The sequence below is a fragment of the Vidua macroura genome, chromosome 21 (assembly GCF_024509145.1).
Source record: "Vidua macroura isolate BioBank_ID:100142 chromosome 21, ASM2450914v1, whole genome shotgun sequence".
Taxonomy (NCBI): domain Eukaryota; kingdom Metazoa; phylum Chordata; class Aves; order Passeriformes; family Viduidae; genus Vidua; species Vidua macroura.
The window spans coordinates 9,834,054-9,861,799 of NC_071591.1; the positions used below are offsets into that span (position 1 = coordinate 9,834,054).

The window sequence follows — 27,746 nt, forward strand, 5'->3', positions numbered from 1 at the left end:
CCACACACTGGGGCTTCTTTCCCCTCTCCCTGCTCAGCATTAACACCATACAAGAGTCAACACCTCAGAATAGCCACTGATAAAAGATTTCTAATGCTCCAAACCCTCTGCACATTGTGATCTTGGAGAGGGGATTTCATGGCTCTCTTCAGTTTGCAGCCACGCTGCTGGACACTGCTGGCACCAGTGGGAAGGGCAGGCTTTGCTTTTGTCCTCCTCAAACCCTCAGACAATTTCTGGGTTGGACCTGCAAGAACACTCATGGAAGTCCTCATGAAAACCCATTGTTCTTTAGTAAGATGAAATGTTTGCTCTAATAGAGGTCAATCACTTCTCCCACTACTTATTTGCAGGTTTCAAGGAACCAACACCTGAAACAGCCCCAGGCCAAAAACTGCCTTTTATCTTGTGAAACGTTCTCTGAGCTTTTGCAATTTGTGCTCAAAAGTTCATCAACAGATTAAATGCCTTCATTTCATCTCTAGCTATTCCTGATAAAAGTGACTGTGATTCCAGCTCTGGCAAGCTCCAGAGTGGGAACACAATCCTGAGAAGCCCAGGAAACATCTCCAGCTCTGCCTCACACCCTGCACAGGGCAGACCTGACAAACAGGAAGAGAATCCTCTGGACAAACACACAGAAGAAAATTCCATGGCTGTAGCTTAATCAAGAGCTGGGAGGGAGGGCAGAGAGCCCCAGAGTGCTGGGGGCTGGGAAAGCTGGGAGGCATCAGCACCTACTCAGATGCTGCCCTGGAAGCACAAGGTGGGAGAGAGAGACCAAGGTTAAGGGATGTCTGACACAATCCAATGCAGTTGGTTTTATGTCTTTAATCTTGAGCCACCCCCAGGTTTGTGATTCCAGCAAACTGCTCTGGATCATAAACAGTTTATGTTTTGGGTGCTTCCCAAGCCAGCCAGGCACAGACAGTTCTTAAATAAAAAGCATAAAATCCATATTCTTCTGGCAAGCAGTGATGGGGAGGTGAATCAGTCCCACAGCACTCTGCCCACCGGGACATCCCAGGGCCTCCATCCGATTTCAGTCCCTCACACAATCCATCTTCCCAGAGACAGTTTTTGTTGCAAAGCCATGGCAGATTAGAGGATCTTTGGGAGACATAAACAATGCCCACATGCCAATGACAGGATCCTATTTCCCCCTGAAACCCAAGACCTAAGACTCTTAATCTTATTTATAAAATTCCTTATGTTGCTTCATTTTCAGTAAGAAAATCTACAGGAAAATGTGGGGTTGATGTGAAGAATACAAACTTACAACCAGCAAACTTCAGAAATAACCTCACCTTCGGTCAGTCTGAACCAGTGTCATCTGGGACAGTTTTCATCCAACATCTGGTCAACAAATAAAACCAAGGCCAGGCTGGACAGGGCTTGGAGCAGCCTGGGATAGTGGAAGGTGTCCCTGCCCATGGCAGGGGGTGGAATGAGATGATTTCTAAGGTCCCTTCCAACCCAAACCAATCTTTGGTTCCATGATAAATAAATTCACTCAATTAAGTCAGTATTTAAAGCAACCTTCCCAAAACTTGGGTTAACTTGGAAAATGAGTTTTTGTTTGTACTAAATATTGACAGTTAGGAACTTCTCCTGACCCAGAGTCCCAGTGCTGTGAAGTGCACAGGCAAGACCAGGAGTGACACATTTGGGAGTTATTTAGAGATGGATTACCTCAGTCACTCAGTTCCACTGACACATGACAGCATGTGAGAAAGAGAGAGAATTACACAAAAGAGAAACACATTTGTTGAGAGCTGGAAAGGAAACAGGTCCCAGCACATAAAAGAGAAGATAAAACAAAGATAACCACAGGTGAGCACACTGAAACAACATCACTTTGCCTTGACAGCATGACCAGGATTTGTGCAGAGCTAAGCCAGGCAGCTGCCTCCTGACTCCTTGGACATGGAGCAGCTTTTCCAGGTGATCCATCACTGCCAGGCAGGGCTTGTTCTGTGGCACAGACACTGAATTTCAGGAGGCTGCACCTTCCTGGGGTGCTGCTTGTACCTTGTTGTGCCTGGGCCTTGATCTGCTGGAGGAGGGAAGCACAGCATTCCCAGTGGAGGGAATTCAGCACTCCCAGTGGAGGGAATTCAGAACTCCTGTGGGAGGGAATTCAGAACTCCCGTGGGAGGGAATTCAGAACTCCCATGGGAGGGAACATTCCCAGTGGAGAGAATTCAGCATTCCCATGGGAGGGAACATTCCCAGTGGAGGGAATTCAGCATTCCCAGTGGAGGGAATTCAGAACTCCTGTGGGAGAGAATTCAGCATTCCCATAGGAGGGAACATTCCCAGTGGAGGGAATTCAGCATTCCCAGTGGAGGGAATTCACATTCCCATAGGAGGGAACATTCCCAGTGGAGGGAATTCACATTCCCATGGGAGGGAACATTCCCAGTGGAGGGAATTCAGCATTCCCAGTGGAGGGAACATTCCCAGTGGAGGGAATTCAGCACTCCCAGTGGAGGGAATTCACATTCCCATGGGAGGGAACATTCCCAGTGGAGAGAATTCAGCACTCCCAGTGGAGGGAATTCAGCATTCCCATAGGAGGGAACATTCCCAGTGGAGGGAATTCAGCATTCCCAGTGGAGGGAATTCACATTCCCAGTGCTTACCATGGCCCACTGGCGAGCTTTGATCCTCATCTGGTTGTAGCTGCGCTCCTCGGCGTACAGGGCGCTCATGAAGGCGCCGATGGACGTGCCCCCGATCATGTCCACGGGAATTCCAGCCTCGATCAGCGCCCGGATAACGCCCACCTGGGAGCAGCCCCTGTGCCGAGGGAGGGAAGGGAAAGAAGAGCCACTGTCAGCCAAGCAGTCATTGAAGGAGTGCAAAGGCTGGTGATGAATGGGGCCTCCTAAGGAAGCCGAGCCCGCGCCAGCTGAGCTGCCAATCTCTTGCTAAACAAGCCCCGGTGCCAGGAACAAACATTATGAATGCAGGAATCCTCCCAGAGACTCCCAGAGGATCCGAGGGAACATGACCACGCAGCCTGGATCAGTGGGAAAGGCAGGGAGATGAAAGCAGCCAAGAGCTGAGCTGGTGGACGGGCGAGGGGAACGTCAGCATGGATTTGAGGGAGCAGAATCTATTGGGGTCCCCCCAAAGCACCCAGGAAAGGCTGGAGTTCAGAGCCCTTCTCATGAGTTTCTTTCCTGGTCATTCTCCACAGAAACTGAGCCAGCCTGGGGTATTGGGAGGGGGCACCACATGGATAAATAATGAATTTGAAGGTGGAAACAAAAGCAAGCAGAGACAAACAGTGATGAGAGGGCAGAGGTTGAATCTGTACACAAGCCCAGGAGAGGGGCAGATGAGGAGGCAACTTTTGAGGATCACACAAATTCCTTCAGGAGAGTAAACTTATTCCTTGATTTCAAGTGCAGAAGGAATTCTGAGCAACAATGGAGTCAGCTGATAAATAACAGATGAACCTCAGTGCTGATGGGACAAGAGGAAAACAGAAGCAGCAACACCCCTATAGCAACCAGCTCTTATCCAGCTCTGCCAACATGGATTTGGGAACCCCTGGGGATATTCCCTGAAAAATATTTACCTACTGTTCAGTGCAAGTTCTAGTGGCAAATCAAAGAAGCCAGAATACAACAGCAAACATAAGAACACACATCCAGGATGGGCCAGTGTTTGGAAAATGGTGAGCAAGCTCAGACTTCTCACCCAAAAAAGAGCAGAACTTAAAAATGACAGAGAAAAGCACAAAAGGTGACCAGAATATGGGATGGACTTCACAGGAGAAGAAAGTAGACTGGGATTACTGACTGGGGAAGATCCTGACTGATGGGAAACAGGCAGGGTCAGCAATGATATCACCACGCAGAGATTTTAATGGAAAGGAAAGAATTTGCAGACAGGTGTATGTAGAGCACAAACTGGGGAAGCCACATGCTGGAGAGGTCAAATCACAAATGGATTTAAATGTGGAAAGGATGAATCAAAGGTACCAGGCTGTCAGTGGCTACTAAACATGACAAATGGGAGGTGCAAGCTGGTGCTCAGGAGGCTCAGAAGCTGCTAATTGCTGCTCCCCACCATCAGAAATGAGAGAGCAGAGGTGGAACCTTTGATCTGATCACATCTGATCTTTTATCCCCTAGTGGGAGAGGGATCCCTGCCTATCCCACACAACCATTACAGAACCACAGAACACAGCAGTGGAGGCACATTGCCCTTCCAAGCAGTCCAAAGCTACAGCCTCTGCTTTCAAATGCTTTGTCCAGTGAATAAGAAGCATTTTTGATTAGTTCATCCCACCTGGATGGATGCTTTGCAGTCTGGGCCATAAAGCAATAAAAATCTTCCTTTTCCCATTTTCATCCCATTTTCAGTCCCCCACAGTTTGCTCTATTTCCATCCTTCTTCCCCTTGCTGTTTACATCCCATAAATACTTGCTAACAGCTGCCAAGTCCACTGTAGGTGTCACTTGGCCAAGCTATGCTGAATACATTCTTTCCATCCAAATAAATCCCCTCCAGCTGCTGAAATGCTTTGGGACAGGTTTGTGGTTATCCTGGGTGTAAATGACTTCAATGACAGATCTGTGCTGCTGCAATCCAAGAGCAGAAAATGGCTCATTTTGCTTTCCTCTCCAAATTCCCCTTCTCCTACTGCTTCTTCCCACAAGATGCCCTGAGTTAAAGGAATCATACGTTTATCCTGCCCATTGTTTTTAGGCTTCTAGAGTGCAGCTATTTTGGCACTCTGCTGCTCGTGCCTGGCACTTCCCACTGCCTCAGCCCCGATATTCCACAAGGAGCAGACCTTTCCCTGCACCTCCTGCTCTCTGGAGAGAGCCCACATCAGGTGCCTTTCTTAGGGCACCTTAGAGTACCTTAAAGTGAAGTACCTTAAAGCATTTTCTGCTTAGAGGACAATTTTAAACAGGCCATGAGTAACTCCAGACTGGATTCCCTCCCTTTAACTGTTTCTCCTGATTCACACATCCATAAATACAAAGGATTTGATGTGAGCACTCTGGATTTGTTCCTATTTTGCTGCATGATGCCTTTGCATGAATAACAAAAGATCATTATTTATTGGCAAGTCATCCTCTCCTGGTGCATCCACAGAGTCCCTGCCAATACCTCACTAATGTGACAGCCACAGATCTCCAACAGATTCACTGATCCCAAAGCAAGATGGAAATCAAAGTCCTTTTCTTGCTTGTAAAGGAACCTCCCATAAGCTGCCTCACTAAATTATGTTTCATTTATTCACAACCACAAAGCTGATTCTTCCAGCTCCAACACCCTGAGCAGGAGCATTCCTGGAATTTGCAAACTAAATCCTAAAAAAAGATAAATGTGCCTGGGCCCTCCTTCTTCTCCAGGTACCACCTGACCTCCTAAAAGATAGAAATGGGGATTTTTTTTCCCCCCTTCTCCCTACAGCCTTAAGCCATCACTGCCCCAGCAACATTACTACATGGGATTTCTCAACACCTCCTTGCAGTTGGCTCTGTCCTGGGCACTTCCCAGCTCCCAGCTCCCCAAACACGGGCAGGCTGCCAGGGGAAGCGTGTGCCGGCACCCTGCCAGGCACTCATCCCCTCTGACAGCATCCCTGGGCTCCCACAGGGCTGCACTGGGCAGCTGCAAACTGAAGAGGAAAAGAAATTGAAGCCAGGAGCAAGATCCATGTTAACAGCCTGAGGACTAGTGCAGAAAAAAACCCAGGGATTGTGAACTTCTTGTAATACCAGGCCAAATTTCACAGGGGACGTGTCCTGGTTTAGGGAAACGTGGAAATACAAGTGTTGGGCTAGAGGAGAACAAAGGGAGATGGATAACTCGTGCCAGTGCTGTACCTGCACAGCAGTGACAACACAGGACAGGGAGAACCTCCTGGTGACACAGAGCTGAATGTCACTCACTGCAGAGGAAAGGGCCAGGGGAGTGCTGTTGCAGGGGAGGAAGGAGCACCCCAGAGAGGGGTTGCACACGCAGAGTGTCCCTGGAGCGGCACATGCAGCTCTCCTCACCCTAGAGCTGCCTGAAGGAGCAGCTGGATGCAGCACCTCCCCTGCCAGGGCTAACACTGCTCCAGGACAGTGACAAGGGGCCCAGGAACAATGATCTACAAGACGACTTTCAAATAATTTCTATCAGAACCCAAAGATTTGCCCAGGAGATGCAATCAGTATCCAAACAAAAACTCTTTTCCAATGCATTCAGTGCCTAGGACAGGCCTGATTCATTAATGCCCTTTGCAGAGAGAGCTGAACCAGCATCACCCAGCTCAAGGAGGGGCTGGAAGCCAGAGCCAGGCTCTGTTCTCAGCCCTGCCACTGCCTCAGCCTGACCTGAGCAACACAAAGCAGGGGCTGCTCTGGGCATCGGCTGCCCCAAGTGCTGCTTTCTGCACTCACCAAATCATGATTCCCGTGCTGAATGAGCCTCCAGAAGCTGTGCTGGCTAAACTCCAAGCACCATTCCTTGCTTACTACTCATGGTCACAAGGAGGTCACTTGGTCTGGTCAGCTGGACAACAGGAGACTCAGAGGAGTCCTCACTGCAGTTCCAGGGTCCTTGTGAGGGGAAGATCAGAGGGACAGCTCTGATCCCTTCTCTGCTCTGGGACAGGGACAGGAGCCAGGGAATGGCTGGAGCTGGGCCAGGGCAGGTCAGGCTGGAGAGCAGGAAAGGTTCTTCCCCCAGAGGGTGCTGGCACTGCCCAGGCTCCCCAGGGAATGGGCACGGCCCCGAGGCTGCCAGAGCTCCAGGAGCATTTGGCCAGCACTGCCAGGGATGCCCAGGGTGGGGTTGGTGGGGGGTCTGGGCAGGGCCAGGAGCTGGGCTGGATGATCCTGGTGAGTCCCTCACAGCTCAGGATATTCTGTGATTCTGGGAAAGAAATTACCACAAAGCAAGAAGAGGAGTTATAGGGTTGGAGACCTGCTTCCCTAAATACCTCAGCACAGCACACACAGAGAGCTCAGCCTTTCTGCCAGAAGGTCTTACAGGAAAATTCCTGCTGCTGAAATGAGCCCTTGCTTTCATCCCCTGGGGAAGTGCTGCTGGCATGTGACTGTAATGCACGAAGGCCGGAGCAGAACTGATAAAAGGAAAATTCCCCTGTGAGCCGTGCATGTGCCAGCCCTGCACGTGCTGCCAGAGCTGGGATGAATCCGCCTCAGGAGAAGGCAGCCAGTGCAGCAGGACATCCCAGAGCAGAGTGCCAGCAGGAAGGCAGGCTGTCCTGCTGCTCAGGGGCTGAAGGAAACGCAGTAAATACAAAACCAGTATTTTGTGCACCAGTATTTCCCCCACCAGCCATGTTTAACACACCAGCAGGGTGCTGCCTATTGTAAATGCAGGTGAACCCGGTGGGAAGAAATGCTGATGTCTGACTTTAGTTCAGAAGGTTGAGTGGTTTATTATAACTTTATTATAACTGTACTATAATACATTAATATACTATTTAAAGGAGATACTAAAACTACATACTTTTTCTAACTACTATATTTAACTAATAACTCGTGACCCTCTCTAGAGTCCAGCCACAGGTGGATTGGATTGGCCATGAGGCTCAAACAATCCTCACTAGAATCTAATTAAGCAATCACCCCAGGTAAACAATTTTCTAAACACATTCTACATGGGAAAAACAAGGAGTAGAAATAGAATTTGTTTTCTCTTTCTTTCTCTCTGTGCTCCTCTATGAAAAAAACCTGAAAGAGAAAAGAATGTACCTACCACAGTCCTCCTGCTCAGGGGCTGAAGGAAACACCATCAATACAAAACCAGTATTTTGTGCACCAGTATTTCCCCCACCAGCCACGTTTAACACACCAGCAGGGTGCTGCCTGTCTTTGAAAGAACACCCTGAGCCTGGGAGCAGCCAGAGGGGACACTAAGGGGACAGGCAGGCAAGGCTGCAGCTCAATCACCTCCAAAGTCCATGTCAGCTTCAAAAAGGAAGCTGGACTGGAAGAGGAATCCAGCCTCACCAGCCCCATCTCTCCTCCTAAATGACTCAGCAGGATGAAGGAGATCTCCCTGAATGCTCTGAAGAGATGCTGTTTCCTTTGGCTAAAGAAGCATTAAGGCCATGGCTGCTGCAGAGCTCTGCTGTGTCTCCTGCCAAAGCCTCCCCAGAGTGGGACACAGCTTCCTGGCCCTCCTTCCTGATGGAGTTACCTGGCAAAGGAGGCAGAAAAGTAGAGAATTGTCAAGGGGACTTTATTAAGCTCCGTTAGGGCCCAACAAACCTGAATTAAGATACCCTCAGAACTTTAAAACTCCTGAAGCAGCAAAGCCATAAAAACAGCTTTTCCCTGGAAGGGTCATCCAGCCCTTCACAGGCTGCTCAGGGCAGTGCTGGTTGGAAAGCCACATGGATGTGGCACTTGGGGACAGGGGTTAGTGCTGGCCTGGGCAGTGCTGGGGGAATGGTTGGACTTGATGACCTTAAAGGTCTTTTCCAACCTTAACTATTCTGCAGTTCTATGAATTTGTATTTACCATGTCCATTTTGGAGATGTGCAAAAAGTGGTGCCTTGGGCAACCACTCCCCCAGCCCTGCTGTGAGCACAAAACAAGCTGAAGGTGCCTGAGCTTCCAAGCCCACAGGACTGGACAGCACACCCTGAAATCCACCATGTCCAGCACACAGGGAACCCCTGGCACTGCAGGGACTACGATCCCAAAACAGGCTGGTGACTGAGCCTGCAGCTCTCAGAGCACTACAGAACTATTAACTGAGGGGTGGTGGTGGTTCTAGATCCTTCTTGGAGTCACTGTGGAGGTGTTCCTTGTATTGGGGTGAGTGGAAATTGGATGTTGTTTATGTGAAGAGCTACATGGAGTGGCATCAGGAAAGGTGACATAAGGAAAAGCCTCTTCTTTACATAAACAGCAGCATTTTTGGTGTGTGCTGTGGCTGATCCTGGCACTGAGTGGTTCAGTCACTGGCTCAGAAATGGAGCAAGTCTGCTACAAGTTGCAACTGGACTATCTCCAATTGGCGCCTTTGAGCTCTTGCAGCAGCAGCAATATACCCAAACATTGCTTTGAAATCTAATCCCAGTTATATCTTTCCAATAACATTATTTCCCAGCCTTCCTGACCATAAAACTTCCCAGCATCATAAATCAGCCAGAATTATTGCAGTGATTTTCTGCCAGCTCCAAAAGAGCACAGCACCCAGACCCCTGCATTTCTGCAGCAATGGTTCTACATGAGCCCTTACAAGGAACTTTCTTGTCCAACATTAATGAATTGTTAATCAACTAAGAACTATTTCTAAGCTAAATAGAGGGAATAACCCCACATCACTGGGTTCTCATCCTAACATCCAACAATCAGCAGGATCTCTCCCAGCAGCTGCCCTGGAGGAAGCTTTTTTCCTTCCACAGCCCACACATATTGATCCCCAATGACTGAATTTTTCTTGTCTTCCCCTCCATTAACAACAAACTCATTCCATCCTCCCGCTTAGCCTTGCCCTCAGAATCCCACCAACTCCTTAAGCCAGAGTTCAGGAGCCATTTCCCTTTGGCCTTGCCCCGCTGCAGAGATCACACCCTGTGCCAGGCAGGCACATCTGGCAGAAAAAAACATCTCCTATTCATCACAAGCCCAGTGAAATCCCCTTCCTGCAAGAAAATCCAAATGCAATGTCCTTTTACAGTCCTGATCTTGTTTCTGCTTTATAGACTAACTTTAGAACAAGCTTAAACAAAGAGATCTGTGCCTGACAGAAATAAATGAGCAAAATGTGTTCAGTCCTTCTAGGAGAGCTGTCAGGGCTACCCAGCCCTGGGGTGTAAAGGGATACAGGAGGAAGGCATTAGAGGGGAGAAGAAGCACAAAATAGTCAAAGTAAATTATAAAATGCACCAAGGTCTTTGTTTTCTGATCCCAGCTGGTGGCAGCACACTCAGAGAGGGGCACGGGACCAGGAAAGTGGCTGAATGACAAACTGCACCCACTTGGGGATGTCACTAAATCCTGTCCCTTGCTCTGAGCCAAGGAACAATTCAGTTATCATCTGCAAAGGAAGATACTTTCTTTGGATAACAAATATATCCTCCTTCCCCACCCCTCTGAGACTAATTCATTAAAGCCTTGGAAGAACCCATTCTGAGCACAACATCTGGAAGCTGCAGAAGTAAGACCAAAGCACTTTAGAGAATAGAATGGAGAATTTCCTTTTTCTTAACAGGAAAGCTCACTGCCCAGGTAGGGCTGGACAGATTCCCCAGAATCACAGCAGTGCAAGGACCATACTCCTGAAAGTACAGGGACTTGCCTGGAGAACTTCACAGCTGCTCCATGGGAAGTGAACACAGCACATGCTTTTACAACTGATAAAAAAGGTGCAAAACCAGCAACAAGAGCTGACCCACACCTCCACCACCTCCTTATTTAATTTCATCTGTTTATCAAGGCACTGCTGTGAATAAATAGAGAATTGTCAAGGGGACTTTATTAAGCTCCATTAGGGCCCAACAAACCTGAATTAAGACACCCTCAGAACCTTAAAACTCCTGAAGCAGCAAAGCCATAAAAACAGCGGTGGGAAAGACTGGAGATCAGGACAGGAGAGTCCAACTAAACCACCTACAATTAATTTTAAGGGCTTTTTAAGCAATACCTTTGAAGTCAATGACTCCCAAGCTCCTGCTGCTTGGAGGGTTATAGAAGCTGTTATAACCTTCAACCTGTGTGGCAGATGGGAGCAAATGAGCAATTACAGAGGTGCTGCACATGGGAAAAGGAAAAATCAGATCATTAAGCATTTGTGGGTGCCAATCCACGTGACTTTGTGGGCATGTGATGACCCAACTGTTCCGCAGCTCTCTGAGCAATTGGCAGTCAGGTCTGGGGATCTGGGAGCAGCCACAGGCTGTGCCTTTCCCCCAGCTCACAGGAGGCAGAGCTCTGAACTCTGCACAAACACAATTAAACCACGATGAAGGTCCTTCCCTGCAGGAATCCAGGCAGAGCCTCTCAGGAGCAGTGAGGCTGCAGCCTCTCCCCAACCATCTGCAAACTCAGAGCCCGAGGCCCTCAGAGGAGCACCAGCCATGTCTCAGGAGCTTTGCTCTAACAACAGCAAACAAACTCACTGATTTATTTTTAGGGGTTGTTTTCTGTTTGTTCAAACAACCTAACTCTAGATAAGACCTGGATAAGACTCAAATTAGATATCCAAACATGCATTATCATCATCTTTTCCAAGTTGGAGCCCATCTTCCTTACCTTACTCCTCTGGCCTTTCCAAAGGAGCAGCACAAGTAAAACACCAAGTCAAAGGTGCAGTTTTATTTTTAAGGATAAAGAGTTTTGCTGCTTCTCTGTTATTTTACCTCCTGAATATTGCCCTGGAATCAAATTTAGGTTTTGAAAGATGCTGGGAATCCAGAAGCCTGACTCTGGAATTCAGCTTTCCCTCTGGTTTATCTGCACGTGGCAATGGATGCTCCACTCGTGCCAAGAGCACAGGACACTTCTCTGAGCACCTACAGGAGCAATCACAAGCTCTGAAGCCCCCCAGCTTCAAAAAGGGATAGCACACAGAGAAATTGCACTCCTCTATGCACTGAGGTACAGATGTTTATCTACACACACAAAAGCCATAACACACTCACCAAACAGCCTCCCTTCCTGCAAAATGCCCCCAGCCAATTCAGGCTGGCCCTGATGGGGGAAGACTGCAAAGGCCAGAAGGATTAAACTCAGAGCTGCAAACTTTCTGCCTTTCCAAAGTCAAAAGACAGACTGGCCTGGTGTACAAAGGGATTACTTTGGAGAACAGGAACTGGAGGAAAGATATTTCAAGTATTCAGAGGTTGGAGTGTTTTTTTTTTTTCCATGACACAAAACATACTGAGCCTCCTTTGTATCATTTTGATACTTGCCTGCTGCAGAAATCCTGCTTCCTCAGCTGTTACTGGGCACTGACAGACTGCAGATGCTGCACAGCAAGCCTGATTTTTCCATTTAAACCCAGAGAAGCAGCATTTTTCAAGTTCCTTTCATATCTCAGCTTAATTTGCTGGAACTTCAGAACATGATCAGGATGAGGGATGGGATCCTTTTAGCAGCACATATTCTTCAAGACCTGTCTTGCTAGAGGAGAGGAAAGCACAGCCCTTACATGCCAGCTCAGTACCTCCAGCAAGCACTTGGAAATGGAACAGGAATTTCAGGGATGCTGCCTGACTGCATCAGGAGGAGAGAAAGAAAAAGCAGCAGTTGCAAAATAATCCTTGCTCTTGTCTCATGTAAGTGGCAATCAGGAAATGGTGTGAACCCAGTGCAGAAGGGCCCAGTCTGTGCCAGACAGGCTCCATCCAGGGCTGCCAGACACCAGGCTGGAGACAGGGATCTTGGCCAGCCCCCAGCAGAGCCCAGCACCCAAATCCCTCCTGCCAGAGGAGGCAGGGATACCCCCAAACCTCAGCAGCCCCTACATAAACACTGACCATGTCTTGGCACTGCACCCACACAGCACAAGGGGTCACCTGGTCACCCCTCTGCCTGCTGGAGTGAGGTCAGCTCCATCAGAATAACTGGATGGCAGGTTTCAAGCAAAGTCCCCAGACACATCCAACCCAGGAGGCAGCAGCACAAATCCATTTCCATTTTGAGATAACAACATCCTCCTGAAACCCCAAACAACTCCTCCCGGTAATGGTTTCTATTTCTCTTCCCTCTAAGTGCTCCAGAGGCATTTCAGAGCTCCAGAGGGTCACCACGCTGTGGTTCACCAAAGCAGAGCACAGCTCTGAGCCTTTCAGCCATTTCCTCAACCCCTCAGCAGCTGAACCCCAGCCCCATGAAATCCTGCCTGTGCCTTCCTCTCCCCAGTGACTGAACCCTTCAGATCTGCCAGTGGCTCAAGGCACCAAGAGCACCCTGGAGAGGCTGGAGCTGCCCTTCCAAACCTCTCCTAGCCAAGGTCACAATGAACAATGGTTTTAGCAACAGTTTTGTTCCATAATTTACTTCATAACAAGCATTTTCTCAGGCTGCTTTCTGAGTACTTCGGGAAAAAACCCTGAATCCAATTTTTCTACATTTCAAGCTGTCAGCTCTGTGCCCTGTGAATTTTAAGCACTGTGAGGCAGACACACCAAATGAAGGGGATACCTGTGCCCCATTATAAACCACTGAAAACAACATTAAACATTGCAATAAACAACCTATTTGCAAACCTGGTGCAGTCCTAAAGCTCACTGCATGATCTGGAATGATTTCAAAGCCAAATGTGTTTCTGTTGACACACAGGGACACACCAGGATGGCAAAAAATTGCCATTTTTTCACAATAAGTGAAAATCTCACAATTTGTGTGAGGACTTGAAAGCAAAGACTGAGAAAGGAACTAAAAGGCAGATGTAAAGAGGACAAGAAGGAATGAGTGTGGAGCAAAAACAGTGCAAAGAAACTGAGAAATCTCAAGGACTGGATGTGTTAGAAAGGGAAAAGAGATTTACAGACTGGCAGACACAGCCAGGTGGGAAAAATAAAGGGAAAATATGTTGTGTATTATCTAGATAGAAATGGAAGAGTGGAGAAACATTGTTAAGCAAGTTCTCAAGATATTACTTTTATGCTCCAACACAAGGAACTGGCCACAACAGCACTTGGGCCCCTTATCCCTCCTGCCCTGGGGTGCCCCTCCGCAGACTCAGTCCATGTTAAGTCCTGAACCCAGCAAAGGAGCTGAAAAACATTTACTGTATTCCAATTTATGTGGGGAACATCAAGAGCCCAGGAAACTCCCATGGGATTTTCTTTCATCCCTTCTGTAATTTCTATATAGGATCCCATAGGGAAAAACACTGCTCTGTGTTTCTGGCAGTGTTTTCCAAGTGTTTTCCTCTGGAGCTGCCTCCTTCAGGCAGCAAATTCCTCCCCTCTCCTCCCACACACCCTAAGAGCACACTGTCTGGGTGCCCGTGGTCAGGTTTAATAGTTTAAGAAAGTAACTCCCCCCATGTTCCCAGTTCCCTCCCTGTATTTGAGGTTCAGTGATCGATCTTAGGAGCTCACCAGCTCCATCTCAAGTTCTGCAGCTCTGCAGTGGCAGTTTTAAACAACATCCACACACACATTTCTCTTCCATGTAGGGGTAAAAAGCATCCTATCATTAGTTACCTGTCTTAGTTGAGAAATAAGAATTAATCTCCCTTAACTGCTGGAACTGATTCCAAAGCACCTGCACCATAAAACCTCAGAGTGTCCCCAGGAGGTTCTGTTATTGCCCAAGACTGAACCCCAGGGTTTCATAACCACGATGCAGAAAAAGGAGCTGCAGCCTGGGAAGGGAGCTGTCAGCACCAGGGAAGCAAACTGTCCATGTCAAGGACAGCACTTTGTTATTTCCACCTCAAATCTCAGCTTTTTATTCCTCAGATGTTGCATCACACGCTGGAACTTGGGCTATGAGGTGTCAATTCTACCACTGCACCACCAGCCAGCCCCCTCCACCCCTTGGAGCCAAACCTCGGTCCTGACCCAGGGGCCATCACCCAAAACCCTCACTAAGCTCAGATATTTTCTGTGCAGTCTTCCCTGTTTTCTCTCCCTGTGCTTCTCTCTGCCTTCGTGGACCATGGAGCTAAAGATGACACTGCACAAGGGATCTCAGCTCTTCTCCACAGCAGCAGTGCTGGAAAACAGATCTTCCCATGCTGCCACTTGACCTTGGGAGAACTAAACACAGCCCCAAGAGGCAGAGGTGCTATTTCCACCCTCCTTTCCTTGCAGCACATTCCTCAGTCATTCCCACTGTTGCATTACCACGTTACGCTGATGAGAATTTAAATGTTCATTAATTCTGTCAGCTTGTCAATTTTTCCTTAACGAATTCAAGCGAGGGAAAGAACAGTGGTTTCATGACTCCTCTCAGGAAAAAATTTGTGAGAATTTCACAGGAGACAAGAAAGAAATTTCTACTGCCTGCAGTGAGCCTCTTTGCCAAACACCAGACCTGCACCATGCAGTGCAGAAGTGAAAATTTCTGAGTTAAAATGGCAAAATCCAATTAAGGAGGAGACATTGAGCATCTAAGTAACAGAGTAAGCAGCAAACCCTGTCTGTTACCAATTGCTATGAGAAATGGACAGAATTAAGAAGCAGCTGCTCTCAGCCAGGATGGGATGACAAGGGTTTTGCTTTAAGGCTCCTCTCCATGTTAGAGTAACAAACCAAACAGAAAAACAAATCAACCCCCAAAACCTACTGGTGTCTTTATTAATCATTTCTGACTCCACACATGAGCATACTGCAGATTCAGCTTCTGTATCCTGCCAGCTCGGCCAGCACTTAATTGCTGGGTGTGTAATTAAAATGCTGTGTCACCAGCCATGGAGCAGCAGCACCACGTCCCTGTGCCTGCTGAAGGCAGCCCGCAGCTCCCCAGACAACCTGAGGAGGAATATCAGATCTTACATCACAGCACTTACTTGCCTTAAAGTGTTTTACACGGGTAGATCAGGTCATCAATCCCAAAATCCACTCCTCTTTTAGCAGGATGGAGCGGGGGAAGCACCACAGGGTTTGTTCTCGGGCAAGAGCTCCTCACCTCCCAGCCATGCATGCAGGCTAAAAGCACCAACAGTCAGAAAAGGAACATGATCTTCTCAAGATCTCAAAATCTGTTGCAAGTTTTTCCTTACGGTGTGTTGGGAGCTTTGCATCATTTCTTTTCTGCTTTGATTGCTCAGGAACACAAAGGGGCAAAATCCTCCCAAGCAATGCTGCCACACTGGGCTCAGCCTCCAAGCAGAAGCTCCTGGAGATGCATGTGAGCATCCACCATGTCCCCAGGTGGCTCTGGGCACATCCCACCTGCTCCTTGCTTGACCCGCTGTACAGGACAGTGTGACCTGTGCATCCCTTCCAGGCACTGAATGCAGCTTTGCCCATCCTGCCTGTGCCAGGGCTTTGTCCCAGTGCAGACACAGGACAAACAAATTCCTTGTGCCTTCTTGCAGAACAGATCAGTGTCTGGTGGCAGAGACAGGAGGCAGGATTGACAAGCAGGTTTTTACTCAAAGTTGCCAGAGTGAGCTGGAGCTGCAGCCAAACATCACAGCCACAGCAAATCCTCCATGGTTTGTTCTTCCTGCAATCCCAGAGTCAAACCCAGAGTGCAGAGAGCCAATGTGGTCTCCTGAGAGCAGAACAATTGAGATCTGCCTCTCAGGGACTCTCACAGCCTCTTCATCCCTGGGTAAAGCCATTGAGGAGGAAGATAAAGCCAGGCTTTAAGGAGCTCAGCAGCAGCCCATGAGTTTTTCCTTCTCTAAGAGCTTGGAGTGTGAGCGCCCTGCACGTGGCACAGGCTGCAGCAGCACAGACAGACACAGGAGACAACAGGAGCATCCATCAGACACAGAGATCCCATAACAAAAAGGGCAGAATTTGCTTCTCCTACTTTTATCCTCCCTTTCCAGAGGGCCAGAGATGGAAACAAAGGAAAGGCAGAAAGGACAAGTTGCTGAAACAAGCCAGCTGTCCAAAATGAAACGGTCTGAGCCACATCTTTAGAGTCAGCAAGAAAACCTCGTGTGTGCAAAAAAACCCAGCTACTTGACACATCAAGTGCTGAGGTGAGAAAATAAGTTTGAGGAGAAAACTAGACAGAAAAGAGAGAAATTAAAAGATGCCCTGATGAAATATCTATAAATATCCTTTGACAGCAGCTCCTCAGGAGAGGCTGAAATGCTCAGGGTGGGATTGCTGGGGTGCCTGTGCAGGGACAGGAATAAAGATCCTTGTGGGTCCCTTCCAGCCCAGGATACTCCGTGATTCTGAACAGCTCAACCCATTCTTCTCCCAAAGCCTTGGGATTCCCAGATAGCTCTGTAATAATTATTTACTCCCTAGAAATTTTAGTTTTCAAACAGCTTTACTAAGACAACCATAGCAAACCAAAGAAGGGGTGGGCTGTATGTGGGAGGGCTAAAGGTCAGGACAATTATTTATGGAAGGTTTATGCCTTTGTTGCAGGGCTTGAAGTGTCATTATTCTTGGAGCTACATCTCAAAGGTATTATTTTCCTGAACACAAATCCCCTTTCCTTCGTCAAACTCCACAACATTTCTAACTAAAATTAAGTTAGCATTTAACAAAAGTAAAACACTGTAATTTTAGAACCATATCACTTCAAGTTGTTTTATTTTTATGCTCGTAGGAGAAAGAAAACCTTTAGTTCCTATGAGCCTTTTGTCATGACAAACCACAACGATAATTACTAGGAAGCTGCTCTTGCTAAAACCTCCCAATCCGGCTGTCACTGGGAAGCCAGACAAACACTCCCAAAATAACAACTAAATAATTGATATTACTGGAGTCACAGAACACAATACCTTGAACAAATACCCACCAGACAGCCCCTGTCACTGTCACCTCTCCCTGGCTGTGTGACCTGCATGATTCCTGCTCTGAGAGCAAGGTGGAGGATACTCATGTAATTGCTATCCAAAGGCCATCAACACTCTGTGCAGAGACCCACAAAGACATTCTTAGTCTGACTGTGCTTTAGCCACAGGATGATTTTAAATACCTAATCTAATCTCTTCAGTAGTGTTAGTAGAAATGGGCAATCTAAGAATTTATTTTGCCCTTCCAAAGGCAGATGTTCAGAGTAATTCTGAGCCTTTACATGGTTCAGAGCAATTTTGTCCTTTCCCCAGTCTCTTAATTATATTCTCACTTCAAAAAAACTTTATCTAACCACAATTTAGATGATTATTTAATGACTAGAAGGGTATTCTGTACCTTTCCAGGGAAAACACAGTGCTCACACAGTCCCTGTGCCAGCCTGGAACCCCTGAACAAGCACTTCAGTCTGTGGCATAGAAAGTGTTTCAGAGAAGGAAGAAATATCCCATTTATCCACTCTGCCCTTAATCCTCTTCAAGTCCTCCCTATTCAGGGATGCAGAAATGAGCAGAGTGATGGCTAATGGCCCATGGCTTGTTGCTGAATGGGTGATGAGCATCCAGAGACCCCAAAGCCAGCACAGCAGCAGAGCAGCTTTGCAGAGAGGGACAACACAGGACTAACACAGTGACCCTGCTCCTCCTTACCTCAGATCCTGCACACCCACAGGTGGGAGCTTGCAAATTAAGTAGTAAAATTAAAAAAAAAAAAAAAAAAAAAAAAGGAAAGAAAACCCAATTTGGCAAAAATTACAGCAGTGTTACAGAAGGAAGGAAGGGAACGAGCAAAATGTGCTGCCAGCAGTACACAGAGTGCACATATTTAGCATGACACTGGCTCTGGTAGAGGCAGAGATATCAGCTGGGAACAAATAATAAACCACAAATGCTCTGTATCAGTGGATGAGAAGCCTCCCGAGATACTCAGATAAAAGAGAAGCTCCCCTCTGCTGTTCTGCTTTGTGTCTCCACAGGACAGAGCTTGTCTCAGAAATGAAATACTGAAACCCGCCCAGGTGAGGGGCTGTGAAAGGGAGCAGGATCAAGGCACCTGTGAGACACTCGAGGAACCAGCTCTGGCTGTCTCAGCACTAGTGCCTGCTCAGGAGGAGCTGGCACAAAGGAGCTCCAGCCTTTCCTGCAGTGAAGGCTCCCCTGAAGCACGCGCTGGCCCAACGACAAAAATGTGATATTTCTGTGCACTTAAACAGACAGACTGCGTGCAAATTAGGGGGTTTATTTTTTTGAGAACTGTATTTCAAAGCACTCCTTTAAAGCAGGACTTCAAGAACACAGTGACGGAGACAACGAAGGCAGCGCTCGCTTGAGACAAAGGGTGACTCAATTCTGCCTCAACAGAAAACTCTCCAAGTAAAAAGGGATTCCAAAGAAAAATGCCAGCAGTAATTTATTTCTAAAGTTCACTTTAAATGGATGGGGTTTGAGATGGAATTCTAACAGAGTGCTCAGCACACATCTTGTCCTTGTGTCTGCAAAAACACACCCTTCCTGTAAGGTAAGGCTGTCAGAGTCTATAGGTACCTGGGGGTTTGGAGGATTACAAAGATGAGAACATTCTCCATTAGAGGACATAATTCCTCTTACAGCTCAAACTTTGAAGAGCTTTGAAATACTGTGAGCCATTTTCTAATATAAGAATCCATAAGGGAAAAAAAAATCCAAAGTGTAGGCCAACAGAAAGAAACGTCATCTTTTGTGCCCTGGTCACCTCCTGGTATTAAACCATTATGAGAGGCCTCAAGAGGTCACAAACACTCATGTTCCTTCTGCAGAAATTCTGCACAAATCCCCACAGCAGGCTAAGTTTGTGTAATTCCTCAGTGTCTCCTCCCCCAAATGCTGCCTGCAGAGCAGTGCTGTTGTCCCAGGATCTCTGTTATCCTGAGAGATCTGTCCCAGCCCAGAGACAGCTCTCAGATCTGGTGGATGCACCAGCACAGAATCCTAGAGCGGTCTGGGTTGGGAGGGACCTTAGAGCACATCCTGTCCCACCCCCTGCCAAGGGCAGGGTCTCCATGCCCAGGCCAGGCTGCCCAGAGCCCCGTGCAGCCCAGCCAGGCTGCCCAGGACAATGCCCTACCTGGCTCCTCCGCCGCCCAGCACCAGCGCGATGGCGTTGCCCGTCAGGACCCGGGCCAGGCGGGAGAAGTCGGAGTGACGGTCTGGAGCCTTCTGGAACACACGTTCATACATCTCCACCTGCAGAGGAGAGCCAGGCACGGTCACTGCACGGCCAGGGCAGCCAACAGCAGCCTGCTAAAAGACACTGCAAAGATGAGGAGACTGGAGCTTCTCTCTTGTGAGGGAATGCTGGGGGAGCTGGGGCTGGACAAGACTGAGAGGGGACCTCACCCCTGTATCCCTGGGTGCAGGAAGGGCTCAGGGCAGGGACCAAGCTCTGCTCCGTGGGGCCCAGCAATGGCACCAGAGGAACAGGCAGGAACTGATGCCCAGGAGTTTCACCTGGACAGGAGGAAGAATTTCTTTCCTGTGCGGTGACCGAGCACAGGACAGAAACCAGAGAGGCTCTGAAATCTCCCTCGCTAGAGATACTCCAAGCCTGTCTGGACACAATCCTAGTGACTGCTCCAGGGGACCCTGCTGAGCAGGGAGGTGGGACTGGAGGAGCTCCAGTGGTCCTTTCCAGCCTGAAGTTGTCAGTGATTCTGTATAACAGCTCTTCTTCAAAGGAACAGAGGGTGCTAAACCATCAAAACAGTTCTAGTGGCCAGTAGCCTCTCTTGAGTCTTTTATAGCTGCTGGGAGTAGTACAGAATTTCCTTTAGAGCTCTTTCTCTTCCTTGACAAGGATCTGAAGGTCTTGGGAAGCATCCCAGACTGCCTCTGCCTCATGTTTAGCACAGCTTTGGGAAGGGATGCTCCCAACAAAAAGGACTCTACTATGGCCTGTACATACTTTTCACTGGGACTCTGAGCTCTTTCAAGATATCAAAAAGCCAAGTCTGCATCCATAAGGAAAACCTGGCCCCCTTCTCCCTGTTCCCTAAATCCAATTGAGGCCAAACAGATTTAAAGAGCATGGTCTCATATTTCAGTGTGACTCTTCTGAGAAAGATCCTTTGTTAATAATAGAATGGGTTTTTCTTCCATACAGGTCTCCAAAACCAGTTTTTACAATTTTGGTGATCATAGATGAAATTATAATGAGAGCCAGAACGAGATTGCTGACTATGGCAGGCCAAGACTTTGCAATTATCTATTTACCTTTGAAAAAAAGATCACCTTGATGGGGCTTTGCAAAATTCAGAGGATTTGCAGAATGCATTGTTAAATCTGTGTGTGTAAGAATATGGTGGACTATCATTACCCCAGATTCCCTTTGTCACACAGATTACAGATCAAGTGAGAGACAGCAAGGGACCAGCCACCAAAGCAGGAATCTCTTACCAGCTTGGGCAGACTCCTTTTGGAGAAGACTCTGCGTGGGCAGTGGATGTGGAGGTGAGCAGAACACCAGCTCCTCATGTTGAGCCACTCCACAGTGCGGGACGGGAGGGGCCCATCCTCCTTATGGAGCAGGACCAGCTGCTTCTGGGCTCTCACTGCCGTGTTCTCCAGCATCCTCTCCAGCTACAGCAGCCACGGACACCCAAGGAAAGGGGAGTGAGTCCTGGCTGCTCGTGTCTCAGGGTGGAATACATCCACACACACCCCACACCCCTATTCCCCCCTGAATCCAACTCTGCACAGTCACAGCCCCCAAACACGATTGATTTAGACAACAACGTTGTTAACTCTGGGCTTGCTCAGCACACAAAAGTCTAAAATCAGCCAAGAATTCAAACCTGAACGTTTTTGACTTAAACCAGGCCATTAAAAGCACAGCACAGGCAGGAGCTGCTCCTGCAATGTGAGATGCTGCCCGAGTCAGACTCGAGCCCACAAATATTCAGTGTTTTTATCTTTCCCATCCCATCAGTCTACTTTTTTTTTTTTTTCTCCTTGTATTTCTGATTTTGATTTTTTTTGTTGTTGTTTTAGGTAACTGCTGGCAGCTTGTTCTGCCTGTGCTTCCTGCCTCCCACATCCATGCAAGAAGAGCCCACACAACAGGACACACAAGAAAGCTGCACGTGGGACCAGCCCAGGCTCTTTGCAGGTCACACTCAGCACTTCACCATCCAAAAAAACCCCACCTGTGATTCCTTTTTAAAATTTCTTGAAGAATTTTTGTCTGGCCAGAAGACTTTGGTAATAAAATCATAAAAATAGATAGCAAGGGGAAAAAAATTACAGCTTAAGATCTGTAATAAAATACAATAAATTATTCATACACTGTGATTTAGATCTACTTTTTCCTAAGCACACACCATGAATTCCATCCAGGCAGAAAAGAATTTCTCCCTCTGTGTGGAAGCCCAAAGAAATTCTGGGCAGAAACACAAAGCTTCAAAGCAATTTTTGATTTACCATTGGCCAAAACGACTCTTTAGAGGAAAAGAACTTTGCTGGAAGTACTCCTACATAAAACTTGCCATCTCAGAGGATTCTCATACAATTCTTTTGTTATTCCTAACAGGCATTTCTCAGGAATATTTCATTATTTATGCCTCACTGGGTGTTAAACCCAGGAAAATACATGAGTGTGAAGCAAGCTGCTTTGAGCTGGGCTGCTCCCAGTGCCAAGAGGGGAAGGAGCAGCTCCCACACCTCTCCCACAGAGGGCTCCTGGTCTCCCAGCCCCACGATGAGGATGCAGTCGGCCTGGCGGATGCAGCGCTGGGTCCAGGGGGTCAGGGTGCTGTCAGCCTGGTACAGCACAATCCTGTGGATGTCTTCCTGCTGGCCCAGCCAGCTGGTCAGCCTGTACTCGTGGATGCTGGGGACAGACAAGGGATCAGAGAATTCAACTGGTGTTGTATCACAGCTCCCAAGAGAAGAGAGGGGAATCTTACACCGGGAAAGACTGGCATTTCCTGCTCAGCCAGGATCTTCTCCCAGCTCCTGCTGGCCCTGTTTCTCCAGGATTTACACCATTAGACAAATACCAAGGCAGGAGGATACAGTGATGCCTCACTTCAGTAATGCTTCCACAGCATCGCTAAGCATGAACACACTCAGAGAAATTCAGCTTTTGCAATTTTACAAGCAAGAAATTAACTGTGGGAAAAACCCACCCACACCTGCACCAAATACTCCTGAAACATTATTGTCTCCAACACCTGGAGCAGAAGGCCCAGTGTATGTTAGAAGACAGGATTTTGTTCCCAAACTCTGTGTGTTTATAGGAAAAGCCCAGTGTCTCTCTGCATTTCCCTGAGCAGTGATGAGGGCAGGTACCTGTCAAGAGCAGCAGAGCCCAGGCGCTGTTTGATGTTGTCACTGGTGAGCAGCAGGGCAGGACCTGGGGGAACAAGGAATTTCACCTGTGAACACCTCAGTGTGAGCTCCTGAAGAAAACTGCCCAGAGAAGCTGTGGCTGTCCCATCCCTGGAAGTGTCCAAGACCAGACTGGATGGGGCTTGGAGCAGCCTGGGACAGTGGAAGGTGTCCCTGCCCATGGCAGGGGGTGGAATGGGATAGGTTTTAAGGTCCTTTCCAACCCAAACCATTCTCTGATTCCAAGTATTCAATTCCACGAGTTTGCTTTGAATGTAGTGATGGATCAGTGCATTGATCAGAGCTGGCACAAAGTCTTCACAAAATTTTTCACCTTTTTCTAGGAATACATCTTCCAATGCTCCCTATTCCCAGAGCTCTGTTAATGCATTAGTCACAACCTGCAAGCTCTGTTATCCCATTCCTCAGGGTCACGTAGGATCACAGAACCATGGAATGGTCTGACTTGGAAGGGACCTTAAAAGGTCCCTTTTAAGAGACCTTTTACTCATCCCATTCCATGGGCAGGACATCTTCCACAGGATCAGGCTGCTCCAAACCCCATCCCGGCTGGCTCTGGTGACAGCTCCTATTGCAGCTGCATCTTCACCAACTCAGCACTCAAAATATCACAGACTTTTACAGCCACAGGAAGGCCAGGATCCTGTTTCCAAAGAAAAGAGCTGTTCCGCTGACCTTCCAAAATACAGAACTTGTTCCTCCTGCATTGAACCAATTCCCCAGGTGAATCCTCTAGCTCTCTGAAGCATTACTACTCCTTATTCAACATGCCCACAGGAACCCCCAAAACATTCCCAAATCTGTAGGGCACAGTCAGAGCCCATTACAGACACAGACACATCTGGCAACAACCTTAGATCTGAGCTGAATTTTGGTGCACATAAAGCTTCTTGCAGGCACTTTAGTTTAATTTTCTTATTAGCAATTCTAGTGCAGCAGCAATTTGTGCCATATGTGGTAGAAGTTGCAGAGTGGCTGCAGCTAAATTAAAAAAAAAAAAAAAAAGCAAAGAAAAGAAAACTTAAGGGAATAACTGCACACCTAGAGAAAATATTACCTGTCTCTTACTGAGAGAGAAATTCATATTTACAAAACATGACAGAGCAGTCACTTTTAATTCATGTTTTCATTGTGCAATCCCTCATTGTTTCATTAATAACAGAACTGAAATTTATGTACTAAATAACAAAACACTTCATTATGTGACGAGTCTCAAGGCAAGATTATAATGTGTTCAGTAAAAAACCAAGGAACTGTGAACAACCAACATGGAAAAAGGTCACAAATTCACACCTCTGTGTTCAAAAAGCAAAACCCCCAGGTACATATCTGGAATTGGCCATCCTGACCTCCAGGCCCAACTCATCTCCCCTGTCTTAGGCTGGAAATTCAAGATGTGGCTGAGGGTGTGTGTTCTGTTGCCATCTGTCAGAGCTGGGGCAGTTCTCCTCTGTGCATTGGGCACTTTTCTTTATCTCTCCCACAGCCAATCCTCCCTCCAGGAGATCTCTGCTGTTCATGGCCACTGAGTGTCCCTGCATGGCTGAGAAAATTCCAGCATCCCATGGGGAGAGGCTCTGCCCAGGGCAGGAGCCAAGCATTCCTACCTGGATCCAATCTGACCTTGGAACAGCACAGCAGCCTTTGCCCACTGCATTCCCAGAGGAGCAGCTTTCTGCCCCCCTGCATTCCCAGAGGAGCAGCTTTCTGCCCCACTGCATTCCCAGAGGAGCAGCTTTCTGCCCCACTGCATTCCCAGAGGAGCAGCTTTCTGCCCCACTGCATTCCCAGAGGGAGCCCAGGCCCATCTCCAGCAGCCCTGGAGCTTCAGAGGAAAACTCCAGCCTTGTCCAGGATCCTGCTCCAGCAGAAGCACAGCTGGCACTGCAGGAGGGCTGAGCCCCCATGGAATGGCACTGCTGCCACACCCTGACCCACAGCCTGCCAGGGCCTGCTCTCACTCTGGCAGTGGATTTTTTTTTTTGTTGCTTTGTATTACTGCATTTTTATTTAAATTTTCCTGTTAAAGAACTGTTATTCCTATTCCCATATCTTTGCCTGAGAGCCTCTTAATTTCAAAATTATAATAATTCTGAGGGAGGGGGTTCATATTTTCCATTTCAAGGGAGGCTCCTGCTTTCCTTAGCAGACACCTGTCTGTTCAAACCAAGACATCGCCCCTCAGTGCTCAAGTCCTGCTGCAAGGGCTTCACTCTGCTTTAATTGACTTTACTCTTAGACTTGCAGAAGTTCCCAGGTGCCATTTTCCATCTTGTACTTTCCAATACCCAAATAACATTTGCTCTTTGCTACACTGATTATCAAGTAAGAGCAAACAAAATGGACAAAAATATCCCATAAGCAGAGACCAAAAGATAAAGCTGGTGAGAAAGCAGAGAGAAGAGATGACTCAAGAATAGAATTTGCCTTCCCCATCCTCCAATAAAAGTTCTGGAAGATGGCTCCTATGAAAGCAACAAGTCCCAAGCAGAGGGAATGAGGAGCATTCCCAGAGCAGATCTGGGCTTAGCCTGTCCTTCCCTCCTCCCTCCATGGCTCCTTGAGCCATCCCACAGCAGGGCACAGCCCCAGTGCTGAGGGAGAGGGTTACCACCCTATCTTTAACACTGCCAGATTCTTTTATCTGGCTCACTGTTCACCTGGTGTCAGTCTTGGTACAGTTTTGAAATGGCACAATGGGATAAGGGAGGTCTTCCAGAGGGAATACTGATGGCACTGCACAGGATAGAACTGCAAGGGACAGAGTGCAGGGCAATTCTGCAAGCATTCAGCAGCAGAGTGATCATCAATGTTCATTAGCATGTCAGAGTTCTCAGTTAAATAGAAAAGGCAGATGGATTAAAATTGTATTCCAGGACATGTGGCTTACAAAGCTTTCTGGCAGTGGTGGAAGTTTCATAGGCAAAGACAAACAGCCTGGAATGCCAAGTGAGCTGAGGAATGCAATAGAAATGCTAAGGAAGAGAGACAACACCAAGGGAACAGCATGGGCACCTCTGCCTGTTACCCCCCTGCCCTGGGCTCTGAGATCCAGCAGCATCAGTCCCCAGTGATGCTCTGGGGCCCAGGCTCCAGGGGGACACCACTAAACCAAGGGGACACCATCAAAGCCAGTGGCCTGCAGCCAGAACAGCTTTCATCCAAGGGGAGAGGCAGAGTTTGTAGGGCTGGGATGGATCTTTGTGCTCCTTCAGCCAGAGGCACCTTGGCTGTGGACAACATCAGAATGAGCCTTGGAGAGACTTAAAAATCATATCCAGACCTCACTTCTGATGTGGGAAAGCAGCAGTTCACAGAACAGGACACAAACAAAGGTGCCCAGACAGACCCTGGCTATGTCAGCTGAGGACGAGCCTGCCCAGCACCCCATCCCTCCACGTGCCAGGGACACAGGACAAAGATTCCCAGACCTTCACTCATCCCCAGCACGGAACACAGTGATGCTTCCAACAGAACTAACTTGTTTTGTCTCAGAAATACCAACCATCTGCTCTGCACTCCCAGTTTCTAGCAGGCTCCCAATTAATCAGCCATTGAAACCCCTCCATTAATGTGACCAAGAACACCAACATATGTGAGCTCAGAAAACAGAACCAACAAAAGTGTTATCTCAACTAAACTGCTGCGAGCAACCAAGCAATGAAAAAAATCATTCTCATCCTGGAGGTTCAAGGCCAGGTTGGACTGGGCTTGGAGCAAGCTGGGATAGTAGAAGGTGTCCCTGCCCATGGCAGGGGTAGGGTGAGATGGGCTTTAAGGTCCCTTACAACCTAAACCATTCCCATGATTCTGTGATGATTCAAATCCACAGTTCTCAAATAGCCACACCTGCAGGCAGGAGTGACCAGCCCAACGTGTCAGTGCATCCTTAAAGGGCTTTGTCACAGTCACATACCTCTAACCACCCCCTCTCCAAACCTGGCATCAGCCTCACGGGCAGCTTCCAGCTGGAGCTGGCATCAGGGACACATCCCTGCACCCCTCAGCGTTCTGTCAATGGGATCAGAACAGCTCAAAAGTGAAGAACAGGAGAGGTGATGTGAGGTAACATGAAATATTCCTCCAAGCCCTGTGTGTGTCTCTGACAGCAGCCAGCAGCAGATTGCTGGGGAGGAGTATCAGAGCAAGAAAAACCGAGTGCCATTCCCTGAGCCTCCAGCTATCCACAACTTTCTCAACCTTTTGGATTTCTCAAGCCTGGGGTGGTGACTTTCGGTAGCCCGGGGGATTTTTCTGTCACCCAAGAGCTCACAGGGATCCTGAAGCCCAGGTTTTCTGTGCGAGAACTGCAGGCAGTGGCCCCACCCCAGGCCCAGGGATTGTGGTTTCTGGGAAAACCTCCTGGAGCATCTAAAGCTGTACTCCAGGGTCATCTGTTTTTCAGTACAAAACTAAGAATTCCATGAAACAGAAGGGAAAGGAAGGAAAAGCTGGCAAATGCCAGAGGTCTGGCTCATTTTCTCTGCTAACAAACAAGGGCACTGAAGAGAAGGGCTGCAGCAAAGCTTCCAACCTCCTGCCCCAGAGAGGGGGGGAAAAAAACATCACACAGGACATAAAACCTCCCTTTCTTGCCAGTGAGCAAGAGACTCACTTTGGTCATTTTCTTCCACAAAACACAAGATATGCAGAAGCAGGAGTACAGGTGTCCTAATTCTAAGTCTAATAAAAGATGGTCCAAAAGTTGTCTCGAGAAATGAGCGGCCCAGAGGGCAGAGAGTGATTTCTGAGGCTCAGAAATTATTTCAAATCCACCTCGCCTGAAAAATACACACACATCAAAAGACAAGGCCAGTACAATACACACTGTGGAAAAATTTCAGCAGAGCAAATTTACTTGTTTGGACTCCATTAAAAGAAAATTTACTTTTGGCCTAATAAAAGTCTACAA

At 47.9% G+C, this 27,746-nt stretch overlaps 1 protein-coding gene across 3 annotated transcripts in view; it reads right to left on the reverse strand.

Moving 5' to 3' along the window:
• The window catches only part of PNPLA7 (patatin like phospholipase domain containing 7), a 127,146-nt gene that overhangs the window by 26,842 nt on the left and 72,558 nt on the right, over nucleotides 1-27,746 (reverse strand). For all 3 annotated transcript variants that reach the window (XM_053996174.1, XM_053996173.1, XM_053996175.1), the window contains 5 exons: nucleotides 22,775-22,838; nucleotides 22,145-22,313; nucleotides 20,882-21,064; nucleotides 19,554-19,672; nucleotides 2,646-2,802 (listed from right to left, as the gene is read on the reverse strand). In XM_053996174.1, the coding sequence (XP_053852149.1) occupies nucleotides 2,646-2,802; nucleotides 19,554-19,672; nucleotides 20,882-21,064; nucleotides 22,145-22,313; nucleotides 22,775-22,838 (692 nt within the window). The remainder of the gene's footprint in view (nucleotides 1-2,645; nucleotides 2,803-19,553; nucleotides 19,673-20,881; nucleotides 21,065-22,144; nucleotides 22,314-22,774; nucleotides 22,839-27,746) is intronic.